The sequence below is a fragment of the Podarcis cretensis genome (genome assembly GCF_951804945.1).
Source record: "Podarcis cretensis genome assembly, chromosome: 2".
NCBI classification, from domain to species: domain Eukaryota; kingdom Metazoa; phylum Chordata; class Lepidosauria; order Squamata; family Lacertidae; genus Podarcis; species Podarcis cretensis.
In genome coordinates this window covers 124,890,567-124,918,234 of record NC_137171.1, presented here as the reverse complement: position 1 = coordinate 124,918,234, position 27,668 = coordinate 124,890,567, and the positions used below count along the sequence as shown (strand labels likewise).

Here is a 27,668-nt window from a genome sequence, read left to right as displayed (position 1 = left end):
TCTCTGAGTGCATGTTCTGGAAGTTGGGCAATAGGGGCAGTACAGGATTCCTTTTGGTGTATTGGATGTTCTCCTGGAGACACCTAGTTTGGTTGTCCTACCTAGGGGATTTTAACATCCATGCCGACACGACCTTAACAAGGGGCCGCTCGGGACTTCATAGAAAACATGGCCTCCATGGGGCTGTCACTTAATAAGTTTGGCCCAACTCATAGTCACAGACATGCCTTAGACCTGGTGTTCACCTCTATTGACATAGGTGATCTGATATGAAGTAAAAGCGAAACTAAAGAAGTGCCATGGTCAGATCACTTCCTGGTGCAACTGGACTTCTCCTCAACCCTTCCCCTCTGCAGGGAGGTGGGACCAATTCGGATGCCCCCCCCCGCCACTTAACGGGTCCAAATGGTTTCCAGAGAGTGGTAGGGGATGCTTTATCTCATGTTGATAGCCTTCCAGATGATTCCTTGGTGGCCTGCTGGAATGTGGAGTTAACCAGGGCTATTGACTGTCTGGCTCTGAAGTGCCCTCTCTGATTGCATGAAGCCCGGACAGCCCTGTGGTTTTCCCCGGAGCTGAGGGCGATGAAACAATCACTGAGACGGCTGGAGCGCCAGTGGTGGAAAACCCATTTTGAATCTGACCGGGTTAGAGCTCAACATTGAGCCTACAAAGTGGCGATAGTAATGGCGAAGAGGACTTTCTTCACCGCCTCTATCGTATCTGCAGAAAATAGCAGCAGGAGACTCTTTCAGGTGGTTCGCAATTTAACGGAACCACTTTTGCCACTGGGGCCTGGTAAAGACCCCAATATCTTTTGCAATGATTTTGCAAAGTTTTTTTGCAGATAAAGTGGAAAGAGGTAGACTCCACCATGGGAGCAGGGCCAGGGCGGGAGAGTGCTAGAGTCCTGTCTAGCCTTGTTACATGGGATCAGTTCCAATCTGTTACCTCCGAGGATGTGGACAGGCTGCTTGGACAAGTGAAACCGACCACCTGTCTCCTTGATCCTTGCCCATCCTGGCTGATAAAAGCGAGCTAGGAAGGGCTGGGCAATGGGCCAGATTGTGTCAAAGGTGTCTTTTTTGGAGATAACTTTGATTAGACACTAATGGCATGTGAGGCATTATGACAGACTAATGGTCCAGATGTTATTGATCCAAACCTCTATTGTTATTTTAGAGGTTTCCTTCCATCATGGGCTGTGAACAGAAAGGAAATTAATTCTTTAGTTTGAAGCGTAGAATATGGGGTCAAATATGGTTATAATAAGGTAAATGCTGAATAAGGACAGATAGATTGTTTAGAGATTTTGGAGGTCAGATAAAAAGCTCCTCCCCAGAAGACATGGACCACGCACACCAAACGTGAGAGTAGGAATCCGAGACCTTCGGCATGCAAAGAAACTGCTCTACCACTGAGCTGTCCCCCCCCCCCCGCCCCGAAAATATAACAAAGTCTAAGTTTCTCCATCAGCTCCCTCTTTTTTTAAATAAGGTACCCATTGTAATGACACTGGACCAGCCTTTAGGGTTGTCTTGTTACTGTTCTAAACCCCTTCCCAGGAGGAGGCTTTTTATAAATGGGGGGGGGGGGTCGTCTTTCGCTACTGCTGCCAGAAATTCAACCCATGAATTTCTCACTAAATAAACGAGAATATAGGGCTTGCGGGCTAGGAAGGGCATTTCTGTTTGCAGGGGGGGGGGGCGGATCTGCTGTCCCTCCCCCTCCCTCTGAGTTAATGAGCTCCGCTTCCTAGAAAGGCAGGAAGGTTTTTTTGGAGGGGGGAGAGGCAATTTGGAGGGGAGGGGTCTCCATCTTCATTCCCGGAAGAGAAGCGGACTTGGAGAAGAGGAGAAAGAGGTGCCGCATATTTGGGGGTTATTTGGGGACGGGGGGGGGTGTTGTGGGAGAAGGATTTGCTTTCCCTCCGCCTGAATCTTCAAATGGCAGCTGGGAAAGGAGGCGGGAGGATGGGGGAGGGAACAATGAAAGGAAAGCAGGGAGAGGCTTCGCCCTTTCTCTGTGGGAATGGGGGGCGGGCGAGATGCAGACCAGCTGGCTACAAAGAGGGGTCTTCCCCCCCCTCCCGCAACAGGGTTTGCATTGCAAGATCCTTTTTGAAGCGCAGCGAAGACCCTTGAGACGAACCACAAAAGGGTGCCCCCCCCCAGTGGAACTTAATTACAAAGGGATTTGCAGCCCCACCCTGGGCATGTTGACGCAGAAGTCAGTCCTTCTCAGTTCAAAGGGGGGGGGGGCAGCCCCATCCCACCTTGGGATGCTCCTCTCTGCCTAACACCCTTCATCTCCCTTCTCACTGCTCCCCCCCCCCATCGCTCCCCCCAGGCTCTGCCTCCTGCGTCAGGGAGCCGGGATGGGGGGGGGGTGAGCTCCTCCAGGACCCTGATCTGCCCCCCTCCGAAATGTGCTGCTGAACGGGCAGAATCCGTGACCAGGGGAAGGAGACAGTGGAAGAGGACTGGAAGAAATTTAAAATATATCTTAAAAACTGTTGTAAAATTGAGGAATGCTAAGATGTCAAGGGGTAAGAAACAGAGAATTACAGCTGTAACTAAAAAACTAAAGGAAATTTAATGAAAGGGAATCAAGATAAATTGACCAAAGGGTTGCTAAAGAACCATAAAACAAGGATGCAGGGATGGGGAGGTATGGGGAAGTCGAAGGAAAGAAGGTGTATGAAAATACAATTTTGAAGTTATATTTGTTTAAATGTTTTGTATGCTTTTGTTTTGTGTTTTGAGTTTTTGTTTTGTGCTTTGTTTTTATTATGTGTTTGAAAAATGAATAAAAATTATTTTTTTAAAAAAACAAAACGAAATCTGCTGCTGAAGCCCCTGCCTCAGTGGGGCGGAGATGGGGGGGCAAGCAGGGGAGAGGAAGTGGCAGCAGCTGGAGAACAGAGTCACCTCTGGATTGGGGGAGATTTCAAATGGGGGGGGGTGAGAAGTGGACAGTGTCAAGGGAAATCGGCCTCCGGAGCTTCCTTAGTAAGAAAGAGGCTGATGTGAGAAGGAAGGGGGCAGACCCCCAGCTCCCCTTTCAGAAATCCTAGTCTGGCCGGCTGAGGTTGCTTTGGCACAATGGAAAGAGCCTTGTTGGGTTTCCCATGTTTTTTTTGGGGGGGGGGGTTGGTGTGCTGCTTTTGTGCCCCAAAACTGGAGGGAAGAGGCGCATTTTCCATTTCCTGAAGCATGAAAAAGCACCTTGTCGGTTTCCCTCCTGCTTGGCAAGGGAAATGGGCCCATGGATGGCAGGATTTGAAACTAGTCCAGATCTCAGAAGCCTGCCAGGTCTCAGGAGGTCTCAGGAGCTTTAAAAAGCTTCAAAGCAAAGATTGGAGCAATTAAAGAAATGCCACCTGGGCAATGCTCACACCAGAACCCTGCAAGGTGGGCCAGGATGACAGCCTGATTGATGGGCAGGGCAGAGGACAGAATTGGTGGGGCTATGGGGCTGACTCTGAGCTTTGTCCAGGAGCTGCCTGCCTTCCAGGGATATTTCCCACCCCCATAAAAGCCCCCCAGGAGGCAGCTGGGAAGCGTTGGAAAGAGGGTGTGGCACTGGGGACGTTCCTGAGGGCCAGAGAGAGAGAGAGAGAAAGGATTTGAGGGCCAATTTAGCCCCTGGGTGTGAGGTTCCCCACCCTGCAGTTCAGGTGCTGGGCTTCCACCAGGGAGACCCTGTCTCCCATCCCCATTCTCAGGACGGATGCCTTGTGCCCAGTTTGGACCCCCTGATTATTTCTCCTCCTGTCCTTCCTCCCAGTGTAGGGAAGATAAAAGGGGACACGCACAAACACACACACACACACAGGTTCCTAAGAGGAAGGACTAGGGGGCCAGAAGCCACTGAACTTCGTATCTCTGTCCCCTAAACTACAATCCATGTTAGTGCATAGAGTGCTCTAAATATTTCCATCTGCTCCCCTTGGATGGAGCTTCTGCACCCTGGTGCCCTCCAGGTGTTGGTTTTCCTCTGACTGCAAATTCTGCCCATAATTTAGGAGTTTCCCTTACTTTCTTCATTCTAAATGTATCAAAGGGTCAGAAACTAGTTTCCTGGATGACTATTTGGGGGAAAGGAACAGTGAGGTCTGCAGAGGTATTGACCATAATGCTTTTTGCGTAGCTTCATTCAGAGTTTGGGATTTGAAGCTGAAGGTTCCCTAAAGACTGAGGCAGCTTATAGTATTATAAAGTTCCTGTAGAAAGGATTACATCCTTCCAGTTCTCTGGCTTTGTAATTAGAATTTATGCGTATTAGTTTATTAGTATTGATATTTGTAATTTGTAACAGGTATGCTATCTGTGTAAATGTATCCCACTAATTAATTCCATCTTTCTGTGAACCGTCCTGGGACCTCCAGGTATAGGGCGGTATATAAATTTAATTCATAACTATTATTATTATTATTATTATTATTATTATTATTATTATTATTTCTTCATTGTTCTCCTAAAAGGGCTGCTCCCTGCATTGAAGTGCATCTTGTCAACAGCTAAGAGTGGCCCAGTTTACGCCTCCTCCTCCTCCTCCTCCGTCCTTTCCACTGCCAACGCAATGGCCTCCAAGACAACCTCTGAACAGTCTCTTCTTAAAGGTGGAGTGGAAAGAGGAGCCAGGCAGCTTCCTCAGGTAGGGAAAGAGCAATGGGAGCAGGAAGGAGGGAAGAGGCACAGATGGGACCACCCAGCCTCCCTCTGTGTTGAGTGGGGATGATGGGGATCTAAGAGCAGCTCTGTTTTTTTTTTTCTTCTTCTTCTTCCAGGCCCTCTTGACCTTTGAGGAGGTGGCTGTGTTTTTCACGGAGGAGGAGTGGGCTCTGCTGGATCCTGGCCAACGAGCTCTGCACAAGGAAGTCATGGAGGAGAATTATGAGATGGTGGCCTCTCTAGGTAAGGGCAGATTTTTATTCCTCCTGGCTGTTAGACACTGAAGCTGTGAAACTACTGTTTGAGCCATTTATTCATGCCGTGTCTTCCTCTTTGGCGAAGCCTCGTAGCCGAATAAGATTGTCATCCATGAACATGGTCTTAATGGTGTGTCCGTAAGTGACTGTAGAGTCCAATTCTGGATCCACACATCCTTCCACAGTGGGGACATAGGTTTCCAGGCAGGAGTTAATTACAGTGAGGCTTTGCCAAACGTACTTTCCTCTTAGCTTGTTTCTCCCTTTCATCCAGCGTGGTGTAGTGTTTAAAAGCAGTGGACTTGTAATCCGGTGAACCAGGTTCGCGTCTCCGCTCCTCCACATGCAGCTGCTGGGTGACCTTGGACTAGTCACACTTCTCTGAAGTATCTCAGCCCCACTCACCTCACAGAGTGTTTGTTATGGGGGAGGAAGGGAAGGAGAATGTTAGCTGCTTTGAGACTCCTTCGGGTAGTGATAAAGCGGGATATCAAATCCAAACTCTTCTTCTTCATCCTGAGTTGGTGCTTCTTCAAAGTCCATGATGCCTTGGTAAAGGCTATTCTGCAATTGGATGATGATGATGTTGATGATGATGATAAATTATTTCCCGCCCATCTGCCCGTGTTTCCCCAGCCACTTTGGGCAGCTCCCAACAAAATATTAAAAATAGAATCAAACATTAAAAACTTCCCTAAACAGGGCTGCCTTCAGATGTCTTCTAAAAGTCAGATAGTTGTTTATTTCCTTGATATCTGATGGGAGGGTGTTCGACTGGGCGGGCGGCTCTACCGAGAAGTGTGTCCCTTCAGATGTTGCTGCACTACAACTCCCATCATCCCTGGCCATTGGCCATCTTTACTTGGGTTGATGCTACTCAGAGTCCAACCACATCTTGAGGGCCATAGATGCCTCACGTCAGCACGTCAGCAGAGAAGGTTTCTCTTGGTGCTCATTGTTACATGTGAGTTGAAGGTAGAACTTTATACTAAGGGTTCTTGATATTATTTTCAGATTTCCTTTCCTAAAATGTGGTACATGGGAGAGGGAGGAATGCTGGATTTGTTACAATAAGAGAAAGTGCGGATTGGTCTTGCTGCATGTTAATTTCTCTTGTTTTCTTCCTTGAAGACCTAACAATATTTTCTTTCCCCCAACTTTCAACCAGGCAATGTAGAAGACAATCAGAATTATGAGGTGCCACCTGTGAAGTACTTTAGTGTGAGTGAACACCTTAGCACACATTTACAAACTAACAGAGGGGAGAAACCATTCAGATGTATGGAGTGTGGAAAGAGCTTCAGACAGTCTTCAAACCTTACTAGACATCAACAGATTCACACAGGGGAGAAACCATTTAAGTGCATGGAGTGTGGAAAGAGCTTCAGACAGTATTTACACCTTACTGTACATCAACGAATTCACACAGGGCAGAAACCATTTAGATGTATGGAGTGTGGGAAGGGTTTCATTAGGAGTGCAAGCCTTACTCAACATAAACGGACTCACACAGGGGAGAAACCATTTAGGTGTATGGAGTGTGGAAAGAGCTTCAGGCAGAGTAATAACCTTACCAAACATCAGCAAACTCACACAGGGGAGAAACCATATAAATGTTTGGCATGTGGAAAGAGCTACACTGAAAATCGGTCACTTGCAAAACATCAACAAACCCACACAGAGGAGAAACCATATAGATGTATGGAGTGTGGAAAGAGTTTCATTAGGAGTGCAAGCCTTACTCAACATAAACGGACTCACACAAGGGAGAAACCATTTAGGTGTATAGAGCGTGGAAAGAGCTACACTGTAAGTGGGTCACTTGCAAAACATCAACAAACCCACACAGAGGAGAAACCATATAGATGTATGGAGTGTGGGAAGGGTTTTAGTGAAGCTGGAAAACTTAAAAGACATCACCGAACTCACACAGGGGAGAAACCATATAGTTGTATGGAGTGTGGAAAGAGCTTCAGGCAGAGTAATAACCTTACCAAACATCAACAAATTCACACACGGGAGAAAGCATATAAATGTTTGGCGTGTGGAAAGAGCTACACTAAAAGCGCGTACCTAGCAAAACATCAACAAACCCACACAGAAGAGAAACCATATAGATGTATGGAGTGTGGGAAGTGTTTTAGTGAGGGTGGAAAACTTACAAGACATCACCGAACTCACACAGGGGAGAAACCATATAGATGTATGGAGTGTGGGAAGAGCTTTATTCACAATGGAGCACTTATTGTACATCTACGAACTCACACAGGGGAGAAACCCTTTAGATGTATGGAGTGTGGAAAGAGCTTCAGTCAGAAAGGAAACCTTAAAAAACATCAACAAACACACAGGGGAGAAACCATATGAATGTATGGATTGTGGAAAGTGCTTCAGTAAGAGCATAACTCTTAGAAAACATCAACGATCTCACAGAGAAGCAACGGTTTAAATGTTTGAAGTGTGGAAAGTGTTTCAGTTATAATGGAGTTCTTAATAATCACTTACAGACTCACATAGGGGAGAACCCATGGAGATGTCAAGTTTTCCCCACAGAATTCACTTTGACTCTCATAGGGGGAAATCCATTCTAAATGCATGGAGAATATTTGATGTTCTGGTGTTTGTATGGAATGTTGTGCATATTTGTATTAAAGCATATGTAGTTTGGAGCCATTGCTCCGTGTCTGCTTCTCAGGAGCAGCAGAAAACAACCTTTCGCCCTCCTCTATGTGACATCCTTTTATATATTTGAACATGGCTATCATATCACCCCTTAACCTCCTCTTCTCCAGGCTAAACATGCCCAGCTATACTCCTATTGATGCTATACTATTGATGCAGCCCAGAATTGCACTGGCTTTTTTAGCTGCCGCGTCACACTGTTGGCTCATGTCAAGTTTGTGGTCAACCAAGTCTCCTAGATCCTTTTCACATGTACTGCTCTCAAGCCAGGTGTCACCCATCTTGTATTTGTGCCTCTCATTTTTTTTGCCCAAGTGCAATACTTTACATTTCTCCCTGTTAAAGTTCATCTTGTTTGTTTTGGCCCAGTTCTCTAATCTGTCAAGGTCATTTTGAAGTGTGATCCTGTCCTCTGGGGTGTTAGCCACCCCTCCCAGTTTGGTGTCATCTGCAAATTTGATCAGGATGCCCTTGAGTCCATCATCCAAGTCGTTGATAAAGATGTTGAATAAGACCGGGCCCAAGACAGAACCCTGTGGCACCCCACTAGTCACTCTTCTCCAGGATGAAGAGGAACCATTGATGAGCACCCTTTGGGTTTGGTCAGTCAGCCAGTTACAAATCCACTGAGTGGTAGCATAGTCAAGACCGCATTTTACCAGCTTCTTTACAAGAATATCATGGGACACCTTGTCGAATGCCTTGCTGAAATCAAGGTAGGCTACATCCACTGCGTTCCCTTCATCTACCAGGCTTGTAATTCTGTCAAAAGACGAAATCAGATTAGTCTGACATGACTTATTTTTCAGAAATCCATGCTAACTATTGGTGATCACAGCATTCCTTTCTAGGTGCTCACAACAAAATAAAAAAATTCCTTCCAGTAGCACCTTAAAGACCAACTAAGTTAGTTCTTGGTATGAGCTTTCGTGTGCATGCACACTTCTTCAGATACCCAGTTACAGATAGGTAGCCGTGTTGGTCTGCCATAGTCAAAACAAAATAAAAAAATTCGTGTGCATGCACACTTCTTCAGATCTTTAAGGTGGTCTTTAAGGTGCTACTGGAAGGAATTTTTTTATTTTGTTTTGACTATGGCAGACCAACACGGCTACCTATCTGTAACTAGGTGCTCACAGACTGTTTGCTTAATGATCTGCTCCAGAATCTTCCCTGGTATTGATGTCAGACTGACTGGGCGATAATTATTTGGGTCCTCTCTTTCCCCCTTTTTGAAAATAGGGACAACATTTGCCCTCCTCCAGTCTGCCGGGACTTCGCCTGTTCTCCAGGAATTCTCAAAGATGACTGCCAGTGGTTCTGAGATCACATCTGCCAGTTCTTTTAATACTCTTGGATGCAGTTCATCTGGCCCTGGAGACTTGAATACATCTAAACTAGCCAAGTATTCTTGTACTATCTCCTTAGTTATTCTGGGCTGTGTTTCCTCTGCTGAATCATTTGCTCCAAATTCTTCAGGTCGGGCATTGTTTTCTTTATCAGAGAAGACTGAGGCAAAGAAGGCATTGAGGAGTTCAGCCCTTTCTGTGTCCCCTGTTTGCATTTCACCATCTTCTCCTCTGAGTGACCCCACTGTTTCTTTGTTCTTCCTTTTGCTACGGACATGCCCATAAAAGCCTTTTTTGTTACTTTTAATCTCTCTAGCAAGCCTGAGTTCATTCTGTGCTTTAGCGTTTCTGACTTTGTTTTTGTACACATCCATTTTTTGTACACATCCTTTTTTAATCTTAATTCGGTTAAAAGTTCTTTAGATAGCCACCCTGGCTTCTTTAGGCACCTTCCATGTTTCCGTCTCATTGGTATTGCCTGAAGTTGTGCTTTTACTATCTCCCTCTTAACAAACTCCCAGCCATCATGCACTCCCTTTCCTTTTAGTAATACTGTCCATGGGATCTCACCCAGCACTTCCCTAAGTTTTATGAAGTCGGCTTTCCTAAAGTCAAGAAATTGAGTCCTAGTATGCTTGGCTGCTCCTTTCCGCTGTATAGTAAACTTCAGAAGAGCATGTTGGTATTAAAGGGTTAAGAGGTAACAAGTCGCTCTAATCGCTGAGCAGCTGGAAGTCATTAAGCATCCAGGAATGTGAGTTTGTATAAAGAGTCAGTTCACCGTGTTTCTTTCCCTTCTTTCCCCCTTGACCTGACTCGCAGACTCAGTTTGTGGCCGTGGGCGTGTTTGCTGATATGAGTTAAGTTTAGAGTAAAGTTTTTTCTTTATGCCGGAAATAAAAGCATGTGTGCTTTATCGCCAGGGTTTTGCTTTTGTAAATAAAGTTTTTTCCTGAGTTCCAAAGTGCTTGCTCCAGGATTCTTCATTGAAAGGTACTGCCTCTCCTGCCTTCTTCAACCGCTGCACAGAATTCTCTGCTGAGATAAGATTTATGGCATTGGAAGCACACTGGTCGTTTACTTAACATTGAACTAATTAAAGTTTAATGGACAGGTTATGGCTGTTTGTACGTCAAGAAGGAGATAAGGAGTGCAGTTCAGAGCGATTTATGAAAGGACTGGAGCGAAGACAGAAGCGGTTGCCGAAAACAAAAGCCTTCAAAGCAACTTGAGTCCTGCAACATGCCTAGAAAAAAAAGTTTTAAACAGGCACTGCGCAGTTTGTACTTGCTGGAAGACGTCTTATGCCTCAAGGAGCCAACTCAGATGCTGGGAGACGGTCTACAGGTGTGTGAGTATCGTTCCTAAGCCCCAGGGAGGATGGCAGACTCCCAGGAAAGTTTTTCTGTCCCGTTTACGCGACTCAATGGGAAAAATTGGCAAGATTGGAAGGCTAGAGTAAGGGTTTGGTTGCAAGCAAAAGAGTTGTGGAGTTGCACTGAAGAACTGCCTTTACAGGCAGCTGCAGACGCGTCTGCAGAAGACAAAGCAGCAGCAGCAGCTTCACAGAAACGCGACAGGAAAGCCCAAGGTCTACTAGTTTTGGCAGTGGGACCAGAGCAAATGCCTTACGTTTCTGAGTTAAAGAACATGCATGAGGTCTGGACGGTTCTGCAGCGGTTAAATTCCAGAAACACTGCGGGGGCCAAGATCCATGCTACAAGATGTTTGTTTGATTTACGTCTCCAACTGGGAGCGTGTGTGAAAGAACATATTGCCAAAATGGTGTCTGCCTTTAATCAACTAAGACAGCTGGGCATTCCTTTCTCTATGGAGCAGCAGTCATACATATTGTTGTCTTCTCTTGATAAAAGCTATGAGACTCTAGCTCTAACTTTGGAGGCTATGCCTTCAGCTGAATTAACCCTTGAATACATTTCTTCTCGGCTTGCAGATGAACAGGACAAAAGGCAAAGAGAAAGAGGTTTGTCATCAAAGGGGAGTTGTGCTGTGCCTAAGAGTGGGGATGCTGAGTTTGAGAATACAGTAAATGCTTTTGTAGCTAGACACTGTTTTCGCTGTGGTTCCTCTTCCCATTTAATCAGGAACTGCACACGTGAACCTGGTCAAGACAGCACCAAGGCCGTTACCCCTAGTTACCAGACAAGGAGTTCCAGGGGACGTCGGAGAAGAGGAGGAGGTCGTGGCTACTCCCACAGCACACAGCACATGGCTTCAGCAATGGCGTTGATGCAAGGGCGTGGCCAAGGCAGCAATCTACGCTGGTTGATCGACAGTGGTGCATCTCACCACCTGGTGGTGCCATCTAGTGTCCGTTTCCAGAATTGCAGGCATTTGCAAACCCCTAAAGTTGTGACAATGGCAGATTCAACTAAGCGTTCCTTAGAGACCGTAGGCACAGTGTTCTTGAATTGTTTGCATACAGAAATTGATGCCTATGTGCTAAAGGGAATGAAGGGGTGTATTTTGTCTGTGTCAGAACTTGATAGAGATGGGTTTAAAACTGTGTTTGAAAATGGGGTTTGCACTATTTCAAAGAATAACGTATCTCTTTTGCAGGTGGAATGCAGAAATGGGTTATATTATTTTGAGACAAGTCCAGATGAAGTTGAACAGGTTCATGCTGGTTGTGTGAACTTGCCTACCCATAATTCTTGTGTTCATTTATGGCACATATTAATTTTCAGTATGTTAAAAGGCAACCCGAATTATCAGAAGGGTGCAAAATGAAGAAATGTACTGATTGTACTGCATGCAAAAGGGCAAAGGTTCATAGATGCAGCTATCCCAGTTCAGATAGGAAATCTGACAAAGTATTCCAACTTGTGCATATGGACCTATGTGGCCCAATGCCTGTTGCTAGCATGGGAGGTTCGAGGTATGCACTGTGTTTCTCGGATGACAAAACAAAAGTCACATGGTTTTTTCCTCTCAAAACAAAAGCAGATACTGCAGAAACAGTTAAAAATTGGGTTCGTGCAGTAGAACTTGAATTCGGTACTAGAGTACTTGCTTTTCAGACAGACAGAGGGTCAGAATTTACCGGGTCTGTGTTGCAGAATTTCTTTAAGAGAAAGGGAATTAAGCATCGTCTGTCTACACCTTATTCCCCCCAAGAAGGAGGCGTGGCCGAACGTAAAAACAGGGTTCTACAAGAGTTGGCAAACTCTATGTTGTTTGATTCTAAACTCCCTCAAAGTTACTGGGCGGAAGCCTGGCAGACAGCTACTCATATTCTGAACCGAGTATATAATGCGGTAATTGACACTATGCCATATTTTGCTTTATACGGGAAGAAACCTAAAGTTAATTACTTTCGGGTGTTTGGATCTCAAGCCTATGTACTTATCCCAAAAGCGTTAAGGAAAAAGGGAAGTCCAAGGGCTAGGAAACTCATCTTTTGTGGGTACGAACCACACGCCAAATCTTGGAGGTTCGTGAACCCAAATGGGAATACTACAAGAGTGGTCATCAGTAGGAGCGCTGGATTTTGTGAGCAGTCCGGATGGACTCACTTACATGCTAACCCTGACATTTTGAGATGATATAGGTATTTATGCTGAGAATGAAAGTCCAGAGGGTGGTGAGCCAGAAGGGGATGGTGCACATGGTTCAGATACAGATTCTGACCAGGCACAAGGTTCTTCTCCTAAGGTAGAAAAGCCAGAATCTAGGAGTGTTCCAACATCGCCAGTCAGTAGGCCTAGCAGACAGCAAAAGCGAAGCAGGTCGCCTGCAACACCAAGCCCAAGGGAGGTATCTAAACGGAGGTCTTTATCCCTAGAGGCGCATCCAGATATAAAGTCTGAGACAGATTCTGACAGCCAACAGTCAGAGGGGGCACAAGAGGAACAATTGCGCAGGTCAAACCATGCCACAAAGGGCAAACCTCCAGAGCGGTTTAAGGTGACAAGTGTATACGTAAATATGGCACAGTGTGAGCCAGATAGCTATATAGAGGTACAACAGCTTCCAAGCTCAGAAGCCGTAAAGTGGCAGGAAGCAATGGAAAAGGAGATGGCTTCAATGAAGTCTCTCGGTATGTTTACAAGTACAGAGCTTCCGAAAGGGCAACAAGCTGTAGGTTGTCGATGGGTATATCGTTTAAAGCCCACAACTACTGAGGAGTTGCAATATAAAGCCCGACTAGTTGCAAAAGGATTTTCGCAGCGCAAAGGTGTTCACTATTCTCAAATCTATGCCCCTACTTCAAGATCGGAGTCATTAAGAATGCTTCTAGCCTCTTCAGCTAAGAAGGGAAATAAGCTGTTTCATTTTGATGTCAATGTGGCTTATTTAAATGCAGACTTACAGGAGGAAGTCTATATGACACCACCACCAGGTTTTGAAGGAGACAAGCCAAACCAGGTCTGGCGCCTACACAAATCTATTTATGGGTTGAAACAGTCCGCCCGTAATTGGAATTCCTGCTTAAACGATGCTCTAGAGAGCATGGCGTTCAGAAAGAGCACAGCAGATGCGTGTCTTTATCTAAAGGGCTCGGGATATGAACAAGAAGCAGTTTTGATATTTGTTGACGATTTATTATACAGTGGAAAGGATGATAAACTTGCACAACAATTTGCCACAAAGCTTGGAGAAAAGTTTCAGATAAAATCACTAGGCACTGTATCTGTTTATCTAGGAGTTAAAATTCAACAAGATGAAAATGGGAACTATTGGCTTAGCCAAGAAGCTAAGATCCAGCAGTTGCTGGAAAGGTTTAAAATGGACAACTGTGCTGGTGTTAAAACCCCAATGGAGTTAAGTTACACAAAGGATGCTCAAGCCGAGCAACAGGCAGAGTTCAGTAATCCCGGGGTTTACCAGTCAGCGATAGGCAGTCTATTCCACATTGCACAGTGGACTCGGCCCGATATAACATATGCTGTCAACATGCTGTGCAGACAAGCTGAAAAACCATCAATGCATGCTTGGCAAGGAGTAAAAAGAGTTTTAAGGTATCTCCAAACTACCAAAAGGTTTCGCTTAAAACTATTAGCAGAGGGCAGCACACAACTTGAATGTTGGGCCGACAGCAGTTGGGCAGATGCTGGACCAGATAGAAAATCAGTGTCAGGAATGGCGATAAAATTTGGAAATGCAGTAATTGGTTGGAGATCAAGAAAGCAATCACTTATAGCTTTAAGTTCAACTGAATCTGAGTTCAATGCATTATCAGATGTATGTAGAGAACTGGAATTTTATAAGCAACTGGTACAAGAATTGTTTGGAGAATGTTCCCTACCTATCAGAGTGTGGGAAGACAATCAACCTTGTATTAAACTAGCTAAATCAGGTCAATTCAAGGCACACACAAAACACTTGGATATCCATTATCAAAATGTATGCCAAAGTGTAAAACAAGGTTTAATTGAACTAAAGTATTGTCCAAGCAAAGAAAATCTCACAGACGGTTTTACAAAAGCTTTGAGTCCGCAATCTCATAAATATTTCTGTTCAGGTTTAAATTTGAATTAAGGTTGGTACAGCTCAGTGTTACGAGCGAGAGGGGGTGTTGGTATTAAAGGGTTAAGAGGTAACAAGTCACTCTAATCACTGAGCAGCTGGAAGTCATTAAGCATCCAGGAATGTGAGTTAGTTTGTATAAAGAGTCAGTTCACCGTGTTTCTTTCCCTTCTTTCTCCCTTGACCTGACTCGCAGACTCAGTTTGTGGCCGTGGGCGTGTTTACTGATATGAGTTAAGTTTAAAGTAAAGTTTTTTCTTTATGCTGGAGATAAAAGCATGTGTGCTTTATCGCCAGGGTTTTGCTTTTGTAAATAAAGTTTAAAGTGCACTGGACGTTTACTTAACATTAAACTAATTAAAGTTTAATGGACAGAGCATGATCACTCGCGCCTAATGATCCTTCCACTTCTACCCCACTAACCAGGTCATCAACATTGGTTAGGACCAGATCTAAAATGGCTGTTCCTCTTGTTGCTTCTCCCACTTTCTGGACAATGAAGTTGTCTGCAAGGCCAGTGAGGAATCTGTTTGACCTTATGCTCTTGGCTGAGTTTGACATCCAACAAATATCCGGGTAATTGAAGTCCCCCATTACTACTATCTCCCTTCCTTTTGCATGCTTGGCCATCTGTCCCAGGAAGGCATCATCTATGTCCTCCGTTTGGCTTGAGGTCTCTGTTATTGTTCTCTCCCTTAATTTTGACCCAAATGCTCTCACTTTGGCTTTGAAGAACTAACAACTAACTTAGTTGGTCTTTAAGGTGCTACTGGAAGGAATTTTTTTATTTTGTTTTGGCTTTGAGGTTCTAAATCTTGGATCTCTTCACAGGTATACACATCCCTGACATATAACGCCACTCCTCCTCCTTTCTTGTCTGGTCTGTTTCTCTGAAATAGATTGTATCCCTCCATTATTACATTCCAATCGTGGGACTTATCCCACCAGGTTTCAGTGATGCCTATTATGTCATTTAAGAGTTGGGTGACAGCCAAGGATGACTGAGCAGAGAGGAGTTATCTGCCTGGAGATATGGGACCCTGGATACAGCTTTACCATTGGTTGAGGTCTCACACAGGCATGATGACTTATGACCTTACTGACTGGATAGTTTGTTGGTCAGTGTGGTGTTCTGAGTTCAGAGAGTTTGTTAAGAGAGAGCTGGTTAAGATCCGTATATGTTCCTGTATATAGTAACTTGTAGAGTCTGCTGTAAATAATAAACACATCTAAGTAACCAAGTTACCATTAGCAGCGTCTTGTCCCTGCTTTGTCCATCCTGCTTGCAACTGATTGCTTTCTGGAACTCTGCGTATGCTCTGCTAAGGTCTGGCTAAGGTCCTTCAACAGGTCAAAGTTGCAAAACACCAATAGGAACGACGTATTAATAATCCCTGACAGTTGGTCAGTAAGATATTAAGACTGCATCTGGGACTTCCTTCTGCATGCAAAGCATTGCATCTGAGGCCTTCTACATGCAAAGCAACTGTTCTGTCACTGAGCTTTGCCCGCTCAAAGCAAAGCCCAACTTTGTCCATTGGCCCCCACTTTTTGAAAAGTACACATTGTAAAGACACCGGACCGCCCCATACCCACCAGAGTTTCTCCGAATAGAGACGTCCTATTCAACAGTAGGGTTTCCATATGTCTGGAATTTCTCAGACATATCCAGTATACTGTAGTTGGAAGCAGTGCCTGGGTGAAAATAGGCAAAATGTCCCATGTTGGCAGTGCCATTTTTGCTGGTTTTGCTAAAAGATAGTTCAAAATAGCTCAAAAACTGCTTTTTTTTTTTTTTGCAAAATAAGTTGAAAAATATTAAACATCTTCGCTATACAGGGCTGCCTTTCAGATGTTACTTATCTCTTTGGTTTAGGGGTCACATAACTCCCTCCAAAATTTATCCAATGGATATAGGAATGTCCTATGGAAAATAGGACATTCCGGGATTAAATCAGAAACCAGGATGGCTTCTGTAAACCCAGGAGTGTCCTTGGAAAACAAGGGCGCTTGGCGGCACTCGGGGGTCTGGGCACCCTTTAATATTATTGTAAGTTGCTGCTCTGAACCCCTTCCACCCTCTTTCCCCCCTTTTCAGAAGTAAGGTGTGCGTGTCCTCTTTCGCTGCTGCGGATTGAACCCGTGACTGTCTCACCAAATAAATGGCACCCTAGGAAAACAGGTCTTCCCCGGAATTGGGGAGGACATTTCTGTCTGCAGGGAGGGGGAGGCGGATAATAATAATAATAATAATAATAATAATAATAATAATAATAATTTATTATTTATATCCCGCCCATCTGGCTGGGCCTTCCCAGCCACTCTGGGCGGCTTCCATAAAAACCAAAAATACAGTAAAATCACACGTTAAAAACTTCCCTGAACAGGGCTGCCCCTCCCCCTCCCTCTGGGCCAATGAGCTCCGTTTCCTAGAGAGGCAGGAAGGGGTTTTTTTTTTTGACGGGGGAAGTAGAAGCGAAGTTGGAGGGGAGGGGTCTCCATGCACAACCCCGGAAGAGAAGCGGACTTGGAGAAGAGGAAAAAGAGGTGCCTCATATTTGGGGGGGTTATTTGGGGGCGGGGGGGGGAAAGAAGGATTTGCTTTGCCTCCCCCTGAATCTACAAACAGGGCGACTGGGAAAGGAGGCGGGAGGATTGCGGGGGGGGGGGCGAGAAAGGAAAGCAGGGAGGGGCTCCGCTCTTTCCCTGTGGGAATCAGTGGGGCGGGGGGTGGGCGGGATGCAGGCCATCCTGTTGCAAAGTGGGGTCCCCCCCCCAAACAGGGTTTGCATTGCAAGATCCTTTCTGAAGCGCAGAGATCAAGCCAGGCTCCCATGGTGGGGGGAGGGGGGGGCGAAGACACTTGAGATGAACCACAAAAGGGTGCCCCCCCCCAGTGGAACTTAATTACAAAGGGATTTGCAGCCCCACCCTGTGCATGTTGACTCAGAAGTCAGTCCTCCGTTCAAAGGGGGGGGGGCAGCCCCATTCCGCCTAGTGATGCTCCTCTCTGCTTGGCACCCTCCATCTCCCTTCTCACTGCTGCCCCCCCCCCCATCGCTCCCCCCTGGCTCTGCCTCCTGCATCAGGGAGCCGGTTTGGGCGGGAGGGGGGGCTGAGCTCCTCCAGGACCCTAATCTGCCCCCCCTCCTAAATCTGCTGCTGAAGCCCCTGCCTCAGTGGGGCGGAGATCGGGAGGGCAAGCAGGGGAGAGGAAGTGGAAGCAGCTGGAGAACAGAGTCACCTCTGGATTGGGGGAGAGGGGGGAGATTTCGAATTGGGTGGGGGGTGAGAGATGGACAGTGTCAAGGGAAATCGGCCTCCGAAGCTTCCTGAGTAAGAAAGAGCCTGATGTGAGAAGGAAGGGGGGGTCCCCCCCCAGCTCCCCTTTCAGAAATCCTAGTCTGTCAGGCTGGAAGGCTTTGGCACAATGATTAGAACCAGTTTAGTGTTTGGAACAGGGGTGGAGACTGTTCTCCAGCCTGAGGGCCACATTCGCTCCTGAGCAGCCTTCCAGGGTCCACTTTCCATTGATGGGCAGGGCCATAGGACAGAGTTGGTGGGGCTATGGGGCTGACTCTGAGCTTTGTCCAGGAGCTGCCTGCCTTCCAGGGATTTTTTTCCAGCCCCACCAAAAAACCCCAGGAGGCAGCTGGGAAGCGTCGGAAAGAGGGTGTGGTGCTGGGGAAATTCCTGAGGGCCAGAGAGAGAGAAAGAGGGGGGACTTGAAGGCCAATTTAGCCCCAGGGTCTGAGGCTCCACACCCTGCAGTTCAGGTGCTGGGCTTACACCAGGGAGACCCAGTCTCACATCCCCATGCTCTGGAAGGATCCTCATCCTGTACTTCCTCACAGTGTAGGGGATATAAAAGGTACACACACACACACACACACACACGTTCCTAAGAGGAAGGACTAGGGGCCCATAAGCCACTAAACTTTGTATTTCTGTCTCCTAAACTACAATCCATGTTAGCGCATAGAGTGCTCTAAATATTTCCATCTGCTCCCCTTGGATGGAGCTTCTGTACCCTGGTGCCCTCCAGGTGTTGGTTTTCTTCTGATTGCAGATTTAGGAGTTTCCCTTATTTTCTATACAGTATTCTAAATGTATCAAAGGGTCAGAAATCTGTTTCCTGGATGGTTATTTGGAGGAAAGGAAAAGCGAGGTCTGCAGAGGTACTGGCCGTAATGCTTTCTGTGAAGCTTCATTAAGAGTTTGGGATTTGATCCTAGAGCTTTACAATCCGAAGCTGAAGGTTCCCTAAAGACTGAGGCATTTTTATAGTATTATAAAGTTCCTGTAGAAAGGAGTACATCCTTCCAGTTCCCTGCCTTGCACTTCCTGGAAGGGACCCACAGGAGATCTGGTCCCTGGTTTACTTCCTTTAGTCTATATATATATATATATATATATATATATATATATATATATAATGGGTGTGTGTGTGTATACCATAAATATTCATGTCAACCAAACCTATTCTCCTGAGCTTCAAGGTCTAATATATCTTCGTTTTCCAATATTATCCATTCTCTAAGCCAGCATAAGCAGGACGCCTCATAATATAATATAATCGTAAATCTGGCAGGGAGAAGCCGCCCCTATCTTTGGTATCTGTTAGTAATTTATATTTCATTGTGAATATTAATGCTGTCTGTGTAAATGTGTCCCATCCTAAATAAATCTGCCTTTCTGTAAACTGCCCTGAGACCTCAGGGTATAGGGCGGTATATAAATAATAATAATAATAATAATAATAATAATAATAATAATTTTTGCGTTTTTATCCTTAAAGATAAGGATAAAGTGCATCGTGGCAACAGCTGCGAGAGTCCCAGAAGTGGCCCAGTTTGCGCCTCCTCCTCCTCCGTCCTTTCCACTGGCAGCGCAATGGTCTCTGATACACCCTCTGAATGGTCTCTTCTTAAAGATGGAGTGGAAAGAGGAGCCAGGCAGCTTTCTCAGGTAGGGAAAGAGCAACGGGAGCAGGGAGGAGGGAAGAGGCATAGATGGGACCACCCAGCCTCCCTCTGTGTTGAGTGGGGATTATGGGGATCTAAGAGAAGCTCTTGTTTTCTTCTTCCAGGCCCTCTTGACCTTTGAGGAGGTTGCTGTGTTTTTCACAGAGGAGGAGTGGGCTCTACTGGATCCAGGCCAAAGAGCTCTGCACAAGGAAGTCATGGAGGAGAATTATGAGATGGTGACCTCTTTAGGTGAGGGCACATTTTTATTCCTCTTGGCTGCTAGACGTTGGAGCTGTGAATCTGCTGTTTGAACCACTTATTCCTGCTGTGTCTTCTACTTTGGAGACCCCTTGTAGCCGAGTAAGATTGTCATCCATGAACACGGTCTTAATGGTGTGTCCGTAAGGGACTGTGGAGTCCAATTCTGGATCCACACATCCTTCCACAGTGGGGACATAGGTTTCCAGGCAGGAGTTAATTACAGTGAGGGTTTGCCAAACATGCTTTCCTCTTAGTTTGTTTGTCCCTTTCGTCCGGAGTTTGTGTTTCTTCAAAGTCCATTACACCTTTGGTAAAGGTTATTCTCCAACTGGAGCACTTGCAGGCCAGTGTTTCCCGATTTTCTGTGCTTATACTGCATTTCTTTAGATTTGGCTTGAGAGCGTCTTTAAACCTCCTTCATTATCCTCCGGTATTTCACTTTCCATTCTTAAATTGGGAATAGAGTAATTGCTTTGGAAGATGATAATCAGGCATCCGAACAACATGACCAGCCCACCGAAGTTGATGTTGAAGACTGTAGTTTATAGCAACACTGTACTTTTGTCAGTAGACAACTGTTCATAACTGATATTGTGGTATGAATTTCCCCAAAAAACCTATGTAGAATCTACAAAGAGAGTCACAGACATGAGCCTTCCTGGTCCGTGTTATTTATTAGTTTTTAATGGGCCACTTTGATGTCTTTGTTTCACAAGATTAATAGTTTTGAATATTTTTACAGTCACATATGACATAAACAATGCTTCTGCTTTACTTATTCCACATAGCAGAGACTCTGATATTCAGATCTGAGCTCATCTCCTCGCTTGGAACAGAAAAATACAGGGATATTGTCCTGGACCAATTGAGAGGTACATACTTCCACTTTGCTGTGAGGCTGTAACTTTCTATGTCTCCTTTCAGTGTGTAGGAATATAAAAAAAGCCCTTTTGGATAAGAATGAGGGCCCATCTTTTCCAGCATCCTGGTGCAGGTTTAGGTGATGTGTACAGCTGGTTGGAATGTATCAGCGAGATATTACAGATCAGGGAGGAAGGAGAAAACTGAATACAGAGGCATAGCAATTTCACAAGAGGGTGAAGATGGGGGAAGTGTGTCCCTTCAGATGTTGCTGCACTACAACTCCCATCAGCCCTGGTCATTGGACTTTTTTAGTTGGGTTGATGGTTCTTAGAGTCCAACCACATCTGGAGGGCCATAGATGCCTCACCTCAGCACATGCAATTTGAAGGTAGAACTGGATACTAAGGGTTCTGGAGATTATTTTCAGATTTCCTTTCCTTTCCCAAAAATTTGGTTCATAGGAGAGGGAGGAAGGCTGGAGGTGTTAAAATAAGAGAAAGTGCTGACTGGTCTTGCTGTATCTTAAGTTCTCTTTTTGTTTTTCTTGAATACTTAACAGTATCTCTCCCCCCCCCCCCTTTAAACCAGGTGATGGAGAAGGCAATCAGAATTTTGAGGGGCCATCTGTAAAGTACTTCAGCGTGAGTGAACACCTTAGGACACAACTACAAACTAATGCAGGGGAGAAACCCTTTAAATTTATGGAGTGTGGGAAGGGTTTCATTGAGAGTGGAGCTCTTAAAAGGCATCAACGAACTCACACAGGGGAGAAGCCATTTCAATGTATGGACTGTAGGAAGAGCTTCAGGGATATGGGAAAACTTACAAGACATCAACGAACTCACACAGGGGAGAAACCATTTAAATGTATGGAGTGTGGTAAGGGTTTCATTGGCAGTGGAGCTCTTAAAGTACATCACCGAATTCACACCGGGGAGAAACCATATAAATGTGTGGAGTGTGGAATGAGCTTCTATCATAGGGAATCCTTTAATATGCATCAGATAAATCACACAGGGGAGAAACCATTTAAATGTATGGAGTGTGGGAAGGTTTTCAGTCAAAGGGGAAAACTTACTGTACATCAACGGACTCACACAGGGGAGAAGCCATTTCAATGTATGGAGTGTTTGAAGGGCTTCATTGACAGTGGAACTCTTACAAGACATCAACGAATTCACACTGGGGAGAAACCATTCAAATGTGTGGAGTGTGGAATGAGCTTCCGTCATAGGGAAACGCTTAATGGGCATCAGAGGAATCACACTGGGGAGAAACCATTTCAATGTATGGAGTGTGGGAAGGTTTTCAGTCAAAGGAGGAAACTTACTGTACATCAACGGAATCACACAGGGGAGAGACCATTTCATTGTATGGAGTGCGGAATGAGCTTCAGTGAAAATGGAAGCCTTACCCGACATCAACGAACTCATACGGGGGAGAAACCATTTAAATGTATGGAGTGTGGGAAGGGTTTCAGTCAGTGCTCACAACTTACTATACATCGAAGAACTCACACAGGGGAGAAACCGTATAAATGTTTGGAGTGTGGGAAGGGTTTCAGTGAAGGGGGGAGACTCATTGTGCACCGACAAAGTCACACCGGGGAGAAACCATTTAAATGTATGGAGTGTGGGACAGGTTTCATTGAGAGAGGAGCTCTTACGAAACATCAACGAACTCACACAGGCGAGAAACCATTTAAATGTATAGAGTGTGGGAAAGGTTTCATTGAGAGAGGAGCTCTTACGAAACATCAACGAACTCACACAGGCGAGAAACCATTTAAATGTTTGGAATGTGGGAAGAGCTTCTGTCAGACTGGAGCTCTTACAACACATCTGCGAACTCACAAAGGTGAGAAACCATTTAAATGTATGGAGTGCGGAAGGAGCTTCAGTCAGAATGCAAACCTTACTATACATCAACGAACTCACACTGGAGAGAAACCATTTAAATGCTTGGAATGTGGGAAGAGCTTCAGTCAGAATGGAGCTCTTACAACACATCTACGAACTCACACAGGAGAGAAACCATTTAAATGCTTGGAATGTGGGAAGAGCTTCAGTCAGAATGGAGGTCTTACAACACATCTACGAACTCACACAGGAGAGAAACCATTTAAATGTTTGGAATGTGGGGAGAGATTCAGTCGGAATGGAGTTCTTACAACACATCTACGAACTCACACAGGCGAGCAACCATTTAAATATTTGGAGTGTGGGAAGGGTTTCAGTCAAGGGGAAAACTTACTGTGTGAGGCTGGAAAGGCGTTTTTCATAAACTCTGTATGAATAAAGTTTCTATGTTAGTATTAAGGGTGTTCTTTCAAAATAGTTGGTTTTGAGTTTCCTAGGGTATCAAACAACAGCATTGATGTAGGGTTGACGCTGTTCTTTCAGTTACGACTGAAAGTTACACCTTGTTTTATATTCTGACAAGAATATGAAGGGTGCCTTTTATGAAGGATGCCATTCATATGTAACATTTATACGTAACTAATGTAACATATGTAATGAATGACACAATATTAATACTAATGTTCAGATTTATAGTTAATTTCTTAAAGAATATATGTGGTTTAGTGAAATGTCTTTATTAAATCATAGGAATAGTCGATCAGGGATAGTCTGTGAGGATCACAAGTGATCTCATGGTATAACTGATGATATATTTAGTATGCTTAATGGTATGAATGGAAGATATAAATGGAGATGTGTCTGAAGTGAGTGGGATCAGATGGCACTATGACTCTGAAGACAGAAGATAAAGAAATGATTAAATGGAAGATAAAGAACTATTGAGTTAGCCAATGGACCAGGCGAAATCAGGATGGACAAAAATAATTGGGCGAAAATATGACATAAGCAGGATGACAGCATGTCTGGGTGAAGTAGGACAACCTGAAAACTAAAAATATGATTGATGAATGAGTGATGAATGAATGAGTCCTTATTGCTTATTACTTGTTAATCAATAAAGGGTGGTAATCTGAAGAGAATTGTGTCATTTTGTCTTTCTTGAAACACTATGATAAAGGTGAAAAGGGACTTAACTCTGTTTTTGTGACAACTGTACATCAACGGACTCACATAGGGGAGAAACCATATAAATGTTTGGAGTGTGGGAAGGGTTTCAGTCAAGGGGGAAAACTTACTGTACATCAACGGCCTCATGTGAGAGAAACCATATAAACGGAGTGTGGAGAGTGCTTCATTTGTAGTAGGAAACTCAATGTGTACTGGCAAAGTCACACCGGGAGAAACCATTTAAATGTAAGAATTGTGGGAAGGGCTTCAGTGAAGGTAGAAAACTTACAAGACATCTACAAACTCATACAGGGGAGAAACCATTTAAATGTATGGATTGTGCGAAGGGTTTCATTCAGAGTGGAACTCTTCCAAGACATCAACGAACTCACATGGGTGAGAAACCATTTAAATGAATGGAGTGTGGGAAGTGCTTCAATTATAATGGAGTTATTAATAAACACCTATGGACTCTCACAGGGAAGAACCCATTTAGTTTTATGGAGTGTGCCAAGATTTCCCCACTGAGTTCACTTTGTCCCTCGTATCAACAAACTCATATTGGGAAAAATCCATTGTAAATGCATGGAGTGTATTTGATGTTCTGGTCTTTGTGTGGAAAGTTGTACATATATGTACAGTGGTGCCCCGCAAGACAAATGCCTCTCAAGACGAAAAACCCACTAGACGATAGGGTTTTCCGTTTTTCGAGGCGCTTCGCAAGACGAATTTCCCTATGGGCTTGCTTCGCAAGACAAAAACGTCTTGCGAGTCTTGCAATTTTTTTCGCTTTTTTCTCCCTTTTTCTAAGCCGCTAATAGCCGCTAATAGCGCTAATCCGCTAAGCCGCTAATAGGGTTGCTTCGCAAGACGAAGAGACTTGCGGAACGGATTCTTTTCGTCTTGCGAGGCACCACTGTATTAAAGCAATGAAGGTAATGTCTCCTAATAGCAAGTATAATGAAAGAGATAATGTGCCATTAGGTGTTTATAGAACATAACTCTGGGGGGTCATTTTGAGTGAACATGTGCTGAGAGTCACTTGATATCTGATCTTTGGCAGAGAGATTTGGGAATGGAGAGTTGTGAAAAGTGGAGCACGCAGGATTGGCTCTAGAATCATAGAAGTGTGGAGTTGAAAAGGGACTCCAGGGCCTTCTAGTCCAACTCCCTGTTATAAGAACAGCAGCACAAAACCCATTATTCTAATTGCAATAAAGGAACAATGAAAACACAGATAGACTGGAAAGTGATCTTTAAAACGCCCTATGTTGTTTATATTCTATGAAGGGACTTGCCCTGCCTCTTTCCACCTGGCTTGGGGCTTCATAGTTTTCTGTTTGTTTCTATTGTTTTATATACCGGTAGTTTGTATCTGGTTCTTAAGGGGAGAGGGTCAGGGCAGCTGGGGAGTGGGTCCCGGCCAACAGAATGGCTGGGGCAGGTTCCACGGGTGGGGGGGATGTGCTGGGACACCCAGTCTTAGTGATCATGGGTAGGAGGAGGAGTTATGCTAAGACCAGACCATTTCATTACTGAGGAGGCAGGTTTAGTTGTTGTTTGAAGACAATCCCTGCCTCTGGGTCTGGTCTTGACGAGGTGGATACCAAAATCAACAAGGTAGATCCACATGAACTGAAGTTGCTGCTGTGCAATGCCAGGTCAGTGATTTATAAGACCACTTCCATCCATGACTTGATCGTGGATGGAGGACTTGCCCTGACATGTGTGACAGAGACTTGGTTGGATGAAGCAGATAGGCATGTCCTTCCCACTGGTTGTCCACCAGGTTTCTCGTACGCACGCAAGCCAGGTGATGTGGGCGGGAAATGGGGGGTTGCAGTGATTTTTAGGAAGTCACTAGCTTGCATCAGGTGTCCTACTGGGAAGACCCAGTTCTCTGAGTGCATGTTCTGGAAGTTGGGCAATAGGGGCAGTACAGGATTCCTTTTGGTGTATTGGATGTTCTCCTGGAGACACCTAGTTTGGTTGTCCTACCTAGGGGATTTTAACATCCATGCCGACACGACCTTAACAAGGGGCCGCTCGGGACTTCATAGAAAACATGGCCTCCATGGGGCTGTCACTTAATAAGTTTGGCCCAACTCATAGTCACGGACATGCCTTAGACCTGGTGTTCACCTCTATTGACATGGGTAATCTGATATTAAGTAAAAGCGAAACTAAAGAAGTGCCATGGTCAGATCACTTCCTGGTGCAACTGGACTTCTCCTCAACCCTTCCCCTCTGCAGGGAGCTGGGACCAATTCGGATGCCCCACATAACGGATCCAAATGGTTTCCAGAGAGCGGTAGGGGATGCTTTATCTCATGTTGATAGCCTTCCAGATAATTCCTTGGTGGCCCGCTGGAATGCGGCGTTAACCAGGGCTATTGACTGTCTGGCTCTGAAGTGCCCTCTCTGATTGCATTAATCCCGGACAGCCCTGTGGTTTTCCCCGGAGCTGAGGGCGATGAAACACTGAGACGGCTGGAGCGCCAGTGGTGGAAAACCCATTTTGAATCTGACCGGACGTGGGTTAGAACTCAACATTGAGCCTACCAAGTGGCGATAGTAACGGCGAAGAGGACTTTCTTCACCACCTCTATCGTATCTGCAGAAAATAGCAGCAGGAGACTCTTTCAGGTGGTTCGCAATTTAACGGAACCACTTTTGCCACTGGGGCCTGGTAAAGACCCCAATATCTTTTGCAATGATTTTGCAAAGTTTTTTGCAGATAAAGTGGAAAGAGGTAGACTCCACCATGGGAGCAGGGCCAGGGCGGGAGAGTGCTAGAGTCCTGTCTAGCCTTGTTACATGGGATCAGTTCCAATCTGTTACCTCCGAGGATGTGGACAGGCTGCTTGGACAAGTGAAACCGACCACCTGTCTCCTTGATCCTTGCCCATCCTGGCTGATAAAAGCGAGCTAGGAAGGGCTGGGCAATGGGCCAGATTGTGTCAAAGGTGTCTTTTTTGGAGATAACTTTGATTAGACACTAATGGCATGTGAGGCATTATGACAGACTAATGGTCCAGATGTTATTGATCCAAACCTCTATTGTTATTTTAGAGGTTTCCTTCCATCATGGGCTGTGAACAGAAAGGAAATTAATTCTTTAGTTTGAAGCGTAGAATATGGGGTCAAATATAGTTATAATAAGGTAAATGCTGAATAAGGACAGATAGATTGTTTAGAGATTTTGGAGCTCAGATAAAAAGCTCCTCCCCAGAAGACATGGACCACGCACACCAAACGTGAGAGTAGGAATCCGAGACCTTCGGCATGCAAAGAAACTGCTCTACCACTGAGCTGTCCCCCCCCCCCCGAAAATATAGCAAAGTTTCTCCATCAGCTCCTTTAAAAAAAAAAAAATGTACCCATTGAAATGACACTGAACAACTATTTAGGGTTGTCTTGTTACTGTTCTAAACCCCTTCCCAGGAGGAGGGTTTTTATAAATTGGGGGGGCGGGGTCGTCTTTCGCTACTGCTGCCAGAAATTCAACCCATGAATTTCTCACTAAATAAATGAGAATATAGGGCTTGCGGGCTGGGAAGGGCATTTCTGTTTGCAAGGGGGGGGGGGATCTGCTGCCCCTCCCCCTCCCTCTGAGTTAAGGAGCTCCGCTTCCTAGAAAGGCAGGAAGTTGGGGGGGGCAATTTGGAGGGGAGGGGGTCTCCATCTTCATTCCCGGAAGAGAAGCGGGCTTAGAGAAGAGGAGAAAGAGGTGCCGCATTTTGGGGGGTTATTTGGGGACGGGGGGGGGGTGGGGGTGGGGTGGGAGAAGGATTTGCTTTCCCTCCCCCTGAATCTTCAAATGGCAGCTGGGAAAGGAGGCGGGAGGATGGGGGGGGGGGACAATGAAAGGAAAGCAGGGAGAGGCTTCGCCCTTTCTCTGTGGGAATGGGGGGCGGGCTACAAAGAGGGGTCTCCCCCCCCCCCGCAACAGGGTTTGCATTGCAAGATCCTTTTCGAAGCGCAGCGAAGACCCTTGAGACGAACCACAAAAGGGTGCCCCCCCCAGTGGAACTTAATTACAAAGGGATTTGCAGCCCCACCCTGTGCATGTTGACTCAGAGGTCAGTCCTTC

General features: G+C 45.4%; 5 protein-coding genes and 1 long non-coding RNA gene across 14 annotated transcripts in view; 4 read left to right on the top strand and 2 right to left on the bottom strand.

The window, feature by feature from the left end:
• The window catches only part of LOC307208687 (uncharacterized protein), a 29,055-nt gene extending 21,477 nt beyond the window's left edge, over positions 1-7,578 (top strand). The window contains exon 4 of the mRNA XM_079963555.1: positions 6,102-7,578. Coding sequence (XP_079819681.1) covers positions 6,102-7,300 — 1,199 coding nt within the window. The 3' untranslated portion in view covers positions 7,301-7,578. The remainder of the gene's footprint in view (positions 1-6,101) is intronic.
• Positions 1-27,668, bottom strand: part of LOC307210988 (vomeronasal type-2 receptor 26-like) — a gene marked incomplete at its 5' end in the record, with an annotated part of 266,099 nt that overhangs the window by 106,325 nt on the left and 132,106 nt on the right. The gene's annotated exons all lie outside the window — the stretch shown is intronic.
• LOC307208685 (uncharacterized protein) overlaps positions 1-27,668 on the top strand; it is a 63,491-nt gene that overhangs the window by 27,786 nt on the left and 8,037 nt on the right. Inside the window, exons 1-2 of one of the 6 annotated variants that reach the window (XM_079963553.1) lie at positions 16,974-17,001; positions 18,554-18,632. The exons of 2 other annotated variants lie outside the window; for them this stretch is intronic. The gene's annotated coding sequence lies outside the window, so the exon portion shown is untranslated. Of the gene's footprint in view, positions 1-16,945; positions 17,002-18,553; positions 18,633-26,076; positions 26,222-27,253; positions 27,306-27,668 lie in introns of those variants that run through there. 3 more of the 6 variants (XM_079963548.1, XM_079963550.1, XM_079963549.1) reach the window with 3 other exon arrangements.
• LOC307208972 (uncharacterized protein) overlaps positions 1,848-27,668 on the top strand; it is a 62,545-nt gene continuing 36,724 nt past the window's right edge. The window contains exon 1 of the mRNA XM_079964034.1: positions 1,848-1,863. The gene's annotated coding sequence lies outside the window, so the exon portion shown is untranslated. The remainder of the gene's footprint in view (positions 1,864-27,668) is intronic.
• LOC307208141 (uncharacterized protein) lies at positions 4,516-23,547 on the top strand. 4 transcript variants are annotated; one of them, XM_079962569.1, is made up of 4 exons: positions 4,516-4,659; positions 4,793-4,919; positions 20,471-20,554; positions 21,135-23,547. In XM_079962569.1, exons 1-4 carry the CDS (start codon positions 4,585-4,587, stop codon positions 22,838-22,840), a joined length of 1,992 nt encoding a protein of 663 aa, XP_079818695.1. In that variant the 5' UTR covers positions 4,516-4,584; the 3' UTR covers positions 22,841-23,547. The 4 variants fall into 4 exon arrangements, with proteins under 4 accessions (XP_079818695.1, XP_079818696.1, XP_079818697.1 ...); XM_079962570.1 differs by lacking the exons at positions 4,516-4,659; positions 4,793-4,919 and adding exons at positions 19,265-19,422; positions 19,544-19,670; XM_079962568.1 differs by lacking the exons at positions 4,516-4,659; positions 4,793-4,919 and adding exons at positions 19,273-19,422; positions 19,544-19,670 and having other exon boundaries at positions 20,474-20,554.
• LOC307209171 overlaps positions 4,933-27,668 on the bottom strand; it is a 44,425-nt gene continuing 21,689 nt past the window's right edge. Inside the window, exons 3-4 of the long non-coding RNA XR_013835376.1 lie at positions 21,104-21,199; positions 4,933-6,079 (exon numbers count right to left, since the gene is read on the bottom strand). This is a non-coding gene — a long non-coding RNA (uncharacterized lncRNA). The remainder of the gene's footprint in view (positions 6,080-21,103; positions 21,200-27,668) is intronic.